At 32.8% G+C, this 13,683-nt stretch overlaps 1 protein-coding gene across 1 annotated transcript in view; it reads left to right on the top strand.

Moving 5' to 3' along the window:
- The first annotated feature begins 4,039 nt into the window (after nucleotides 1–4,039).
- LOC146146640 (forkhead box protein J3-like) overlaps nucleotides 4,040–13,683 on the top strand; it is a 28,983-nt gene continuing 19,339 nt past the window's right edge. The window contains exons 1-7 of the mRNA XM_083386890.1: nucleotides 4,040–4,213; nucleotides 5,161–5,277; nucleotides 5,848–5,971; nucleotides 6,599–6,673; nucleotides 8,044–8,121; nucleotides 12,164–12,238; nucleotides 12,896–12,979. Coding sequence (XP_083243016.1) covers nucleotides 4,134–4,213; nucleotides 5,161–5,277; nucleotides 5,848–5,971; nucleotides 6,599–6,673; nucleotides 8,044–8,121; nucleotides 12,164–12,238; nucleotides 12,896–12,979 — 633 coding nt within the window. The 5' untranslated portion in view covers nucleotides 4,040–4,133. The remainder of the gene's footprint in view (nucleotides 4,214–5,160; nucleotides 5,278–5,847; nucleotides 5,972–6,598; nucleotides 6,674–8,043; nucleotides 8,122–12,163; nucleotides 12,239–12,895; nucleotides 12,980–13,683) is intronic.

Below are 13,683 nucleotides of genomic sequence, written 5' to 3'. Positions count from 1 at the left end.
TTTTTTTGATTAAATTTTTTAAGGGGCGGCAAAACTTATAAATTAATGAAAAAAAGTTCGAACTTTAGTATGAGTCATGTCTTCCTTTCGCTTTTTTGTCAACAATTTTGTCAAAATCTCAGAACCAATCTCAACGAATCCAACCATGTAAACTACAGAATACAGCAGTCGGTGGCAACAAAATCAAACGTTGATCCTATTTTGTATCGCGGCCCATAGGTTGAGGAACACTGCCTTAAAGCTACATTTCTTAGATATGTTGTAAATTACGAATCGAAATTGCCGAAGCTTTTGACGCCCAAGTATTTTAATCAAATAACTTAAAAAAAATTATTCGGATCGGACAGGGCATTACTTTTTACTCTTAATATCGGGTATCGGCATCGCAACAAATGCAAAATGTCGGACATACCCTTTGCTTTTAACGCCAAAGTATTTTTAGTCAAATAACTTAAAAAATAATCGAATCGGAAGGCTGTAATTTTTACCCTTAATATGTTTAAATGGCTGCCCATCACCCTTAAGGGTGAAAAAAATTCCTCGAAATTTAAGCTTCATCTTGCCCACAAATGCCGAATCGCAATTTTCACAACAAGACTTAACTCTTCGTGCTTTTTCCCCTTTTCTACGCTACTATACAGTTGATCTGCTCTAAGCACCGAAGCACAACGCGCCTTTTTACCTATCGTTATCTATGTAATCGGACATTTGCGATTTTTAGTAGCTCGCTTTTACTTGTATAGTATATTTGTGTGCGGCGCAGTGGCAAAACTAAGCAGGAACAATACGGAATGCCGTTTTGGTAAATTGCTGCCGGAACGGCGTTTCGTTATACGGATTTAACAGGTCTCAGTATCGTTTCCAGTACATGTTCCTTTTTCACCACCCCGCCATCTTCTTGAATGTGTATAAACCAAGTACATCGAAAGCCATCGCAGACTAACCGGGGCTAGTTTTTAGCCTGCCTTGCTTGCATCTTTGATGGACATATTCAGTTAGTCTGCGGTGACTTTTGGTATACTATTATACGTAAGCCGTAATCGTTGGTCAAAAAGCACCTTTTAAAGGGCTAAATTACAGTTGTTAGTAAACACATTGTGTGCGTATCTTTCATTGTATAAACTAAGATTACGTCTTAAAGTAACTTGTTTTAGACTTCTCGTTATGACTTTACTTTGTGACGTCATGTCTAAAAATTTTCATCCTTTCTGAAATAAATTTATTCCACTCTCCCCCTGTACAAGCGTATACCACCATTACATATGCGAAAACCCGGTCTACTGAACTATTAAAGTTTCTTTTGAAGTTCACCTGCTTTTTTCGTTTTTTTTTTTTTGGCCAAATATCTTCGATCTTCGATTAACAAACTTGTTCCTAAAATTGGAAGTTTGGACCAAAGTCGATTTCCTGTTTTCGGCCAGCGATTGTACGTCTGCTGCATTAATTATACGTCGAAGTGAGTTATTTGTAGTTGTGTGCTGATATTATGCCGCCAAACGCAAATTAAAGTCGTCACCCAACACTACTGGTCGGTTTGTTTTTTTACTTCTGCACTCTCAGTCAATCAGTGTGTTCATTAGTGTTGTTCAAAAAAAACACTTTTTTGTCAAATTTCAGTGGGGACTCCCTGGAATTGTTAGGTTGCGTCTAAAAACCCCACAAAACAAATCTGACCGCGTTTGGTTCAGTATTGACCGTGCTACGTCAATTTGAAAATTCAGATTTAGGCTAAAAATTTTGAAAAAAATAAATCATCCTCCCCCTAAAAAAATTTTTTTTCTACTTTTTTTGCATTGCTTGCAATTGAATAGCTATAAATAAAGCTGTTTTACAGTAAAAAAGTGAGTAATCATGGTACGAATGTCACGTGGCGATATCGAAGCTGATGAGGTTAATCCGAAACTATACCCAATAAAAGACTATTACCCAGGCAATATTTTATCGGTTTTAAGAAATCGTTATCCAAAAATATAGCGAAGTATATAACAATAAATCTACGTTTCATTTACACTACTCTATTCCTTCCCAAGCCATTATTCCTGTAATATTAGGTATAGTGACACAAATGAAACTAAATTCTTCAATAAATCTAGCTTTTTTAACTTCGTCTGTGGCCCACCTAAAAAGTTTCCATGTCCCACCAGTGACTAGTGAGCCATGGCCCACTGGTTGAGGACTGCGGTCTAACCTCAGACAACCTAAGTTTATAGTTTGATGTCGTGCCAAAATATAAACTCAAATCTTAGCTTTAATACATTGAAGTTGATGGCGCTTGGTCAGATCAACAAGCGTGCTTCACCAGCACGTAAAAAAATGTAAAAGAACGTCTGCGTTTGTTGCTTCACTGCACTATAGACAAGTGTTGGTGTTGGCGATTAATAGTTCTCTTTATCGTCATGTCCATCGTAAGTTTATAACATTTTGGGATCACTATCTTGTGATAGCGCCGCATAGTATTGTTGAAAATGCCGCCAGATACGATTTCCCAGTCCAGACCAAGCACTTGCCTAGAAAGCCGCTAATTGAGTGATGGATTGGTTTGAGTTGAGGTGCAATAAGAGTTAGCTGCCTAACTTTCTACGTGGCTGGTAAGCGAGGCGAAACGCTAAAGCAAGAGGGAGGCACGTAATCAACAGGTTTGTGTTTTATATACGAAACTCGAAAGCTCTAGTACCAAAGCCGTTATAAAAGAAATACTTGACTGCCAGCTGTTGATAAAGAAATATGCTGGCCTTGGTAATAGTTTTAAAGTTTTTCTAAATATAAATTATATATTTGTATATACATATATAACTACCATGATATGAACCACTGATCTTCATTAATTTTAATAATTATCTTATATATTTTTTAAATCCATGTGTAACATTCCCCGTTTAAAACAAATAAAATATCTATTGCCATTCGGCCACCAGTGGCGATAAAGAGGGGCGTGTTGACGACAACCCAAGCCGGGGTTAAAGGTTAAATATTTCTTGACGTTGGAAAAATACAAGACGTTCGGCAATTCAAGGAACACAGGGTCACTAAGCGTGGCTAAACTAGGAAACTACGTAATATACCTGTAACTGGCGTATATAGGGCTGCTAATCGAGTTGATAGGATCACTTGTATCGGATTATTTGGTATGAATTGCCTAAATTGACTGTTTTATCGCTAAAGTTGTGTTGCACGTGTTTATTAAAACTTTATAAATCTACGTGTTTTTACTGCACATGCAAACGACGCGATTGCATTTAGATGCCGTTTTCGTTATTTTTTCTGCATTGTATTTGCGTTTAAACTGTAAGAAAAAAAACCGTTTTTAGCATATAGCACAATATGTAAAATATCATCAGTTTGTTAATACTTAGTTAGTGATTGGAAAGCATTGTTTGTAGTTATTTTCTTGAAAATTAAACTTTCTGAGTACTAATTAATTGCGTATTTTTGGGCAAATAATAAATGTAATGTGACAAAAATACTTTCTAGTTAGATCAGTTATTTTTAAAAGCTTCTGGTACCACATTAATTACTGTTAAAAATAAATACTTGCTACCTTATACTATTTAGACTTTTAAATAACTTATGACTTGTTCTGTTATTTGTGTAAATTATTTTCATCAGATTTTTCTTTTACTTTCTTGGTATAGCCTTTTTTTCATTTTGAATCTGGAAATCAGAAGAGACTGTGTACTTAAAAATATTTCATTGTATTGAATGAATCAATTGATAATTCTCCTGCATATCTGTAGTGCTATACATGTAAAAACAATTTTGGCGCTGGTCTAGAAAACTATCACTTTTTTTACAGTAACAAAACGAGTTGCCAAAATGGAAATAAATAGGAGAAAATAAATATCAAATAATAATGCTTGACCCACCTTAACCCAAACTCGTATTCTAACCCAAATAATATAAGCAATATTAACCCCCGGACGAAAATGTGGTAGGCTTGTAGACAAGTGCCGCATTTTGTTTAAAAAAGTGTGTCATTGCAATAGCTCCTCTAATTTCCTTGTGGGTAAATTTATTTTTATTTTTAACAGATACACACAGTTGATAAAACTTGTACGATAGCTATTGTAACCTAACTTTGGTGGCAAGTTGAAACCACATGTGCCCAGTCGTGGAAAGTGCTGCAACCGTCACACATGACTGCTTCGGCTGTGCTTAATATGACAAGCAATGTTCACGATGATCTCGGCAACAGTCTCACCAATCTGGGATGGCTGTGAGTTAAAACCTTGCTTTAAAATACATTGGAATTTCCTTTAAAATACAGTTAAATTTGGCTTAATATTAAATTTCAAAGCCAAAAAGGTTGAGTAAGTTGACATCATCTTGATGAGGAAGTTTTAATATGAGCTTGTGTCATCTTCAGTTATCAAGATGATGTCAATTTACTTGACCTTTTTGGCTTTGAAATTTATCATCAAATTTAACTGTATCGATCTATCTAATTATTAAGCTACTTTACAGATCAGTGCATTGTGTACACAGTTAATTTTACTACTGTGTTAAATGTAATTCTACTTTTTCATTAATAGTACCAAAATCTTTAAAAATGCAACCAAATATAAACACTAGATTGATGAAACAGTAAAGATTATAATGCTTTTTTATTTTAATTAATATATATTTTTATTTGGTTATTTTAACGTGTCTAAACTGCTTTACAAACCCACAGTCCCAACTTTGGAAACTCATTTGGAATTTTTTTCAAGTAGTAATTTAACAATTTTTTTTTATCGCCAATTACTTTTGTTTAAACACGCTAAATGTTACAATCTAAATTAAAAGTAAACCTGACAAATGTTGGTTAGTAGCAATGTCATGTTTTTAAAGTGATGTCATTACTTTTCTGACCATTTGAATAATTTATAAGATAACTGTAACCTACTGTTAGTGAACCTTTTGTGGTGACATAATTATGCCCGATTACTTTCCTTTGAATGAAATGAAATCCTACCTATTAAAATTTATTGCTATTCCACTAAATGATATTGGTGGCCTAACAAACTGTTATTTTTTTTTAAACTGAAAAAAATTATGTTAAAAATTAATTCATATGCCACCTAAAATCAATGCTACAACAAATTAATTTACATTTTTTTTTAACTTTGCATTAAAAAAATAATAATTTTGTTTAGTTAATACTCCGGTTAATTTCTTCTTTAGAACCGGGGTGAATGCAGCAAAGTCTGAAAAGGAAAACAAAGGAGAGGGTAAAAATGGGACTGGCGGGGAAACAGACAATGGGGATGGTCAGGGAAAAGATGGAAAACCACCGTATAGGTAAGTAATTCACCTGACATAATTTCACTCTCGCAGTCGCCTTTCAAATTTTAAATGCCTTTGATTGTCTTGTTGAGTTATTTACGCATTGAAAATTCTTTGAAATGACCCTTTGTTTTTCAGAAAAAAGTTAAATAGTTTTAGAGTTGATTTTAAGTGTAGAAATTTTTTTTTGAACAAATTATCATTGTATTGGCTATGGTCTCTATCATGTTGTGTTTTTAAATTAATTATATATAGTTTTTATTTTAATTTATGCCACAGCAAACCTGTTATAAAAAACATATAACTCTAACGTTTTTAGGATATTACTGTTAACTAGTTGGTTTAATGATTTTACCTAAAGCTCATGGAATTTCAATTTGCCAAGTAAGGTTGATGCCGGAAACATGTTGATTAAGTTTTCTATGGTACAACATTTATTATTGAAAATAGTAAGTAGAATCCCAGAACAACCATCTGTGCTATAAACTTATTTCCTTTTTTTATGGATACAAAATACTATTGCTGTTGTTGGATGGTTTTAGGTAGGTTTTCTTATATGAGTGCAACACATAACTTTTTTTCTAGTTATGCCAATTTGATCACACACGCAATCAACTCATCCGATAAAAAGAAAATGACGCTGAGTGAAATTTACAAGTGGATTTGCGACAACTACCCTTACTACAACGAGGCTGGGACAGGCTGGAAAGTTAGTTTACAGCAATTTAATCAATATTTTTTAAAATTATTGGTATTATTTTAGTCTTGTGTTTGTTACATGTTTAGAAACCTAGTAAAATTGTATTTGTACTCATTAAGTGCACTTAAGTCACTGTTTTCAAATGACTTGACTTAAGTTAAGTCTTTTGACCAAAATGACCTGACTTTTTCGAAGAATAAATTGACTTGAAATTAAGCCTTTTTGCTAAACAACTTTGGTCAAAACTAAGTGTTTTTATTGAATATTTTTTAATAAAATTTATTTTTTACCATAATTTTGGCAGATAAAACAATTTGCTTTCCATATGTTGCGTTTTTATGAAAGTTTTACAAATTTTATAGTTTGACATTTTATTTTTATGTCAATTACTTGAAGTTGACTTGCTCTAATATTAATAACTTGACTGGTACTTGATTTGTTATTTTTGCAAAAGATTTAACATTGACTTGTATGTGTTTCTTATGTGTCAACTTGCATGTTTAGTTCAACCTAGTAAAATGTTCCTTTTTCCTTAAATTTAAAAACACATTTATATTTGTACTGTTAATTGCCTCCTGTTTTTTGAACAAGATTTAAGCCTGAAACTTCTATTCAAATAATGTTTTTCTGTTTTAGAATTCCATTCGACACAATCTCTCCCTGAACAAATGTTTTATGAAAGTTCCCCGTTCAAAAGACGACCCTGGAAAGGTAAGAGACACTAACGCATAAATTTCTACAGTGGAGGTTGTGGCTTGGAAAAGTCAAATGACCTTTATATAAACTGAATAAATTGGAACTGCCTGGTGGATACTTCAACGGGTTAGCCACTCATCAAACCTTAAAAAAAATAATAAATTTTTTACTTAATCATGCTTTGATTTTTTTAAATGACAAAGTTAAAAAAATTATATATAATTTGGGAAAAATTATATATAATTTATATTTAAATATTATGCAATTTTTTGTTTTTATATTCGCATTGTAAATTGTAATGTTGTTGGATTATAATTTTTTTTCTTTGAAAAACTATAGTGTGAAGGAATTTGTTTTATCTTTCTAAGGTTTAACTTTCTGTGAACCCTGGGTATGCCTTACAGCGTTGTCTGGTGTTTGTTGCGCGACTTTGTGACTTTAGGCCCTAAGCCCTTTGTCTGCGGCATTTGTGATGTCACAATACCTTACCACTTCCCTTGTTGTGTTTATGTAGGCGTCGGATTATTTTGTCATAGAGGCACAGAGGTGTCAATAGTGTTGTATAACTCATATAAAATTGTCATATCGCTCTCATATATGTTTTTAACTTTGTTACAATTTTTTACAAACCCTTGTATTTTAACACAAGCTAAAACCTTACTGGTTCCCAATGGAAATTTTACAGCTTACCCTCACCAAATAATCTTTATAAATATATGAGTTCGTTAAATTCTGACACTGGTGGTATTTTTCTCAGCAGATAGTTTTATTTTAACTACCTTAAGTTCATGTACATTTAAATTTTTTTAAATATGCAACCAGAATCGATCGCATAAACCAGTGCTTCTTAAATATTTTTAGTTTTGTTCACCCCTAGCATCTATCTCCAGATTTCATTCACCCTTGTCCATGACATGGTGAAACTATCTCGTCTATATATAACAGCACAAAATGACTTAGGTTGTTTCGCAAACTTTCATCCATTTCTGACGGTTCACCCTTGTTCACCCCTTTGGTTGGTTCACCCCTGCAAAAATTTTATTCACCGTGGCGTGTACCATTTCACATTTTTTTCTTTAATTTTTTGCTGTGTTTTGTTATTTACCCTGCAAAGCTTTGTTCTGGACATTCTGTTGTTAAAATTACGACCTAAGGTACCTAAACGGTATTACATGTCCTAAAAGAGAGCATAAACACTAAAATTTTATGCTTTTTACTAAGGTTCTTGCCCTTTACTTTTAATATTTTCATTTTTTTAAAGTTTTTCATTATTTACCGGTTTGTTCTAGACATTTTTGTTGTTAAAATTGCGACTTAAGGTACCTAAACAGTATTAGAAGCTCGTAAATACACCACAAACACTACAATTTTATGTTGTTCACCAGGGTTCGTACTGGGCTATTGATTCAAGCCCCTCTGACGAACCCCGGGCGAAACGGTCAAGAATACCCGGAACTGTTGAGGTAAGGGGGACAAATATATCTAACAGTTTTATTTTTTATTGTGTATGTTTTGCTGCGAAGAATCTTAGTTTCCACAATGATTTTGCACCTAGAAATCTACAACTCACCTCTTGTAATTCGTTATTGTGATGTAATAAAAAACTTTTATGTGCTTAGATGCTGACAATATTACATTGCTAAACTAACATTTAGCTAAATGAAACCATTTGGTATCAAACATTTCAATGTTTTCCTTTTTAAACAAAATAAAATAGAGCCTTGTAAAAAAAATTTTTTGATTTTGAAAATAGCCAAGTTGGAATGAAACTTGTTGAGCCTGCTGATTTTAAAAATTATTTGGTCTTTTTAATATCTGTCTTTCTGGTTGACTTATTTTGTTCCATTGTGTGTCCTGATTCTATGAAATGACACCTTTTAAGCCTAGACTTGCCGACTAAATATGCCTGGACATGTCATCTGATTGGGGTTTATGCATCAGACACAATATCTTGAAAAATGTGTTGGACATAGTTTGCTTTAATCATTTGATTCTCATCTGTTTGGCCAATATATAATTTTAAAAAGCGTTACATGGGAATTTTGTTCCTTTGCTAAAGCAAATTATGAATTGCAGAAAAGTATCACAAAAGTAAGCCGTTGTGTTTACAAATATGTTAAACACTTAATATGTAAAAAACTACTACATCGTGTGACTTGTTATAGGAAAGTGTTAAACTGCTGAGAGACTGCCACGTATAGAAACCTCCCCTCCCTCGATAACAATAGTCAGCGCAATGAATAGTACCTGTTTGTTTTTGGTCTTATCTCCGCCTTCTTGTGTGAAAGCAAATTGAGTGGACAGTGTTTGTTCCACAAACAGGTTTTTTTATTGCTTCTTGAGAACAGTTTAAAGGTAACTCCTCGATTAAATGCCCATTTTGTTGGTTTTCGTTTCGCATTTACATATATCATTGCCTTTTAAAGTCTGCCACTGTCGTATTTGTGAAATTGCAATTACAAGTGGCTTTACTTTCTCCCAGAATTGATTTAAAGTGGTAAACACGTTGATTGGTTTGTAAACATTTGTAGCTATTTATAAATTTTCTTTCAGATGATTTATATTTTGTTTATATCACAAAATTTGTCATTACTGATTTGTTAAATGTTTGTCCAAATCTTCATAAATTACACATTGAATTCATCTCAATTTTTTTAAAAAGCAATTAAATTAACATTTAAACTCATATAAGACTTTCCTGAAACAAAATCCAGCCTACTTGAAGTAATTAGGCGCTGTTCAAATGAACTCAATTGCTAACTTGAAGTGTTATTTTAGCTGGTCTTGTGTCACAATCTATTGTTTCATAAGCCTGTGGTTTTACAGTTGTATTTTTTTTTAATTTAATAAAATGTTTAATTGTAATAGTCTATGTTTACTAAACTGAACTCCAAATGGGTTTCAAGGTAAAATTTTCTTTTATGTCAAAGTTTTGAGTAAACTTTATTGTTAACAAAAAGTATATCGTTTTATTTTTTTAGTCAGTAAGATATATTTTTTTTGCCTGTAATGATATCACAAACATTAAATATTTAAGTGTGTAGCACAGACGATAATTAGTTACACAAATTCTTGACAAAAACTGTGTAAAACCTTAGTGTCAAACAACATTGTAAGAATAGACCATATATAAGTAAGTAACAACACTTTTATGGGCTTTGATATTCATTTAATCAGTGGTTGACATAATTAATTTTTTTTCAATTTAAAAATTTTCGTTTCACATAACATTTTGCCCCATTGTAAAAAAATGGTCAATGTTCATAAAAAAATATTTCCCACGCTGCAAAATTATGACGTAGTTTGTTAGAAATTTATTTGTTGTGGTAACAATATTCTAAAGCATGTGTACATGGAAGCCTACACTTTGGCGTGAAGGGCTTTATTGTCTGCTTTTTTTTCGAATTGAACCAGTTGATATTGATATTTGTGGAGAAAGGCTTCACCTATAGTGGAACCTATTGTGATGTTTTTTAATTGATTACAAAAAACAGTCTTGCGTTTCTTTTTTGTGAAGGCATGAATCCAGGGTCATTTCTTTCTAGGAATTTAACCGTGGATGTGATTTATAATGTAAGGCAGAGAAAGTACATTGAAACTTTGTCAGATGCACATCCAAACTAAATTTTAAAAAAAAAATTTACGGCAATTTATTAAAGCTACTACTTCAGTTTTTGTTGCATAATTATTATGATTAATTGCATTTTCTTTATTGAACGGTAAAATTAAGTTAATGAAGTTTGACATAAAAACCTATTTTATATTGTGGCCCCCTTTTTTAATCTTCATGAAGGACCCCTATAGATTTTAAATAATTAAATAAAAAAATAATTATGTGGTAAAATTTTTACTATACTGTTCCAAAATTTAAGCACTCATACCAAACTGTCAAATAAGTAATTGTATTATATTTTACCACAAAATGAATTTAATAGATGTAATCATGGAGCCTCAATTTATAAACACTGCTTCAGAGCAGGCAGTAGACTGTTGACATATTTCAAATTCTGTGCGCACCAATCGTTCTGTAAATTGCAATCCAACATGTTCCATGAGCGACGGTTTCATTACAGCATAAAGTGAAAATATCCGCATATTTACATTGAGGAGTGTTACATATGTCCGGCACATGTATGTTGATCTGCTGTGTTTGCTTGGTTTAAAACCAATGGTTGTTGTTGTCCTTACATGGCTTTGCTCAGTCGATGTAGCGGTTTGCTGTTTTCTAACGACATGTTGTCCTTACTCGTGAAAAACATCTGTAGGTAGGCCAGGAATTGCCAAACTCATGTTGGAACTACATTGAAGACCTTGTTTGTTGGTTTTGGTTAGTTCCCGCATACAACTTTTGCCAAACAGACGCAGCAGTTATCATGTCGTCATCTTCATTGATAAACCATTTGAGATAAATTCCAATCGTGGCTGCAGCATTCTTTTCATTCTTACGCTGGAATTTGTTGAATGCATTGCCAGCTTACTACATTGCTAAGCTATTTTAGACTTGCTTGTAATGTTGAACAGTTTATAGTCAAGCATCTTAACCATGCCATACATGATTTCTAAAAATGTAGCACATACAATGAGCTATTTAAAACATTTTTGCTTTTAACCTCTTTGAACCCTACAAGTTTGTTGAACAATGCAAATGTGATTGTTGCATGAAATCATTTATAATGAACTTTGCAAATTTATTGTAATACTTTAGTAAAGTTTTGGTGAAATTTATTGATTGGTAAAAAACACAGGGTTGTCAGAGATTTGAGCTATGTTTTCCAAGTGGTAATAAAAAAAAAAAAATTATTTTGTTGTTGAAATAGAGTTAAATAGATATATTTGCTGCAAAGCCTTTATAATAAAAAAAATCATATGTTTTGTGTGATCATTTAGTAATTTGAATTCATAACGGTTACAAACGAACATGCAAGCTGTTGTTTTAAATAGGCAAACTTTTTGACGTATACGCAATAATGCACTCCAGTCAGTAGCAGCGGTTGGGTTTGTTTGGTTTGCCGCGAACAAACGTGAATAGTTAAGCCAACACAGGAGCACTGTCATCCACTCTTATCAGCAGACTTGGACACCTTTCTCATTGCAGTGATAAGTCTCTTTGAGGTTGTGTTGCAACGATAAAGTAGTTCAACAGTACTTGACATTTTGAAAATCGTGTCCCAATTTTTTGCAACCTTTAGAGAGCCTGGCCTGACAGTATAAACATCACTGAGCAGAGTCATTTGTTTAACAAAAGCAAACATGTGTATATTTTAACTACAAAGTTCATTATCAGAAAAAAATTGTCTTAAAAATATTCATTTATTTCACATGTTTCACAGACAAGAGTTTTTTAGTTTCAAATTAGCACCAATTTACTTAAAGCACCAAACAATAAAATATGATGTTGGTATTTATCAACTCAATTGTACATTGTTAAAATATTTTTTGCTTTGTATTTATCAAAACACAAGACAATGCTGACTACAATTTGCTTTAACCTGATTATTTTCCCAGATGCAACTGCATGGTGGAAGAGGGTCACTTGAAAACATTTCGCATTTAAATGTCTACGACAACGGTGGCTTCATGGTAAGCAAATCACAGATTTAACATGTTAATATCTCTACGATTGCAGCATTTTTTGAAGCAATCTTATTCAGGCCTAATCTCAATGTAAAAAAAACTTCAATGCAAACTAACTATGTGAACTTCAGGGTTGACCAAACGAAATAAACTTTTTAGGTTAGCAAGACAAGATTATGTCTATGATTGCTTTGCAGCAGTTTTTAAAGCAATGTTATTTAGCACCAATCTCAATATAAAAAAAATATTTAATATAAACAATAAAACTAAATATGTGGGCTTTAGGGTCGACCAAATCAAAAAAAACTTTAAGGTTAGCAAGTGATTTTTTTTTAGGAAACCTTGATCTATTTAAGTGCGTATATATTTGGTTTAGAATACACAGTAATAAAATAATTGTGTTTAACACTTAAAGACAAAGCAGTAGTATGTTTTTGTTAATCATGTATTATCTTAAACAGTTCTAGAGTCGAGCTTTGTATTATTAAATAACCATTTAACATTTAAACCGTGAATATGAAAATACTTAACAATAAGCAATGTGTTTTTAACGTTACAAGATTCTGTACTTTGTTCAAGAATAAACTTTACTTTGGTGCTGTATTTTATCTAAAACACTTATCGGGAGAAAAGTTTTTCACGGTTTATATATTTGACCTTCAGGCTTCCCCGCAAGGTCACAGTCCGATGCATCCGTCGGCTCCATGTTACGCTTCAACGCCACTCAACAGGTCTACAATATCGCAGGCATGTGATTCTGGTTTAACGCACGCTTAGCATTGTAAACATCAAAATGACTTGTGTTTGACAGGCAGTCTGTTCATGGTACTTTCAGCTATGTTATTTTTTACTTATGTTTGGGTATAAATTTTGGTGTGCTACTGCATATGTGGCGTACTACACTGTGTACAGTTTAATATTCTACCGTTTTTGGTATAAGTTGTAAAGCTGAACACGCTTAGCATTGTAAACATCAAACTTACGTGTGTTTGACAGGCGGGCTGTGCTTGGTACTTCAGCTTCTATGTTATTTTTTAACTTTCGTGTGGGTTTGAAATTCTGGTTCCCTACTTCACGTGTAGCGTGCAGCACTTCATATGTACTCATTTTTGGTTCAACTTTTAAATCTGAAAATCCCGCTGACCTAACCTCTAATGCAGTGGTTTTTTAACTGTTTTTAATCCGCACTTCTCAAAAATATTTGGTGATGATGACGTCATACAATGACCTCATGAAACCTGTTTCGGCCAACAATTGTGAAAATGAAAAAAATACATTTAGGAAGGCGCCAAAGCGTTTTTTGTTCAATTAAACTTTTTTTTTAATTCGTTTTAGTTTTAAAATTACTTACTAAGATTTCAATAAGCCTTAATGAACCCTCTAAAACTGGTTCTTCTACTCCTAAGGGGTTTACGGACCCTAGTTTAAGAACCCCTGCTCTAATGTGATGT

This window comes from Ascidiella aspersa, chromosome 4, assembly GCF_963924565.1.
Source record: "Ascidiella aspersa chromosome 4, kaAscAspe10.2, whole genome shotgun sequence".
Taxonomy (NCBI): Eukaryota; Metazoa; Chordata; class Ascidiacea; order Phlebobranchia; family Ascidiidae; genus Ascidiella; species Ascidiella aspersa.
The sequence above is the reverse complement of the archived record's forward strand: the minus strand, read 5'-3'. Positions and strand labels throughout refer to the sequence as shown.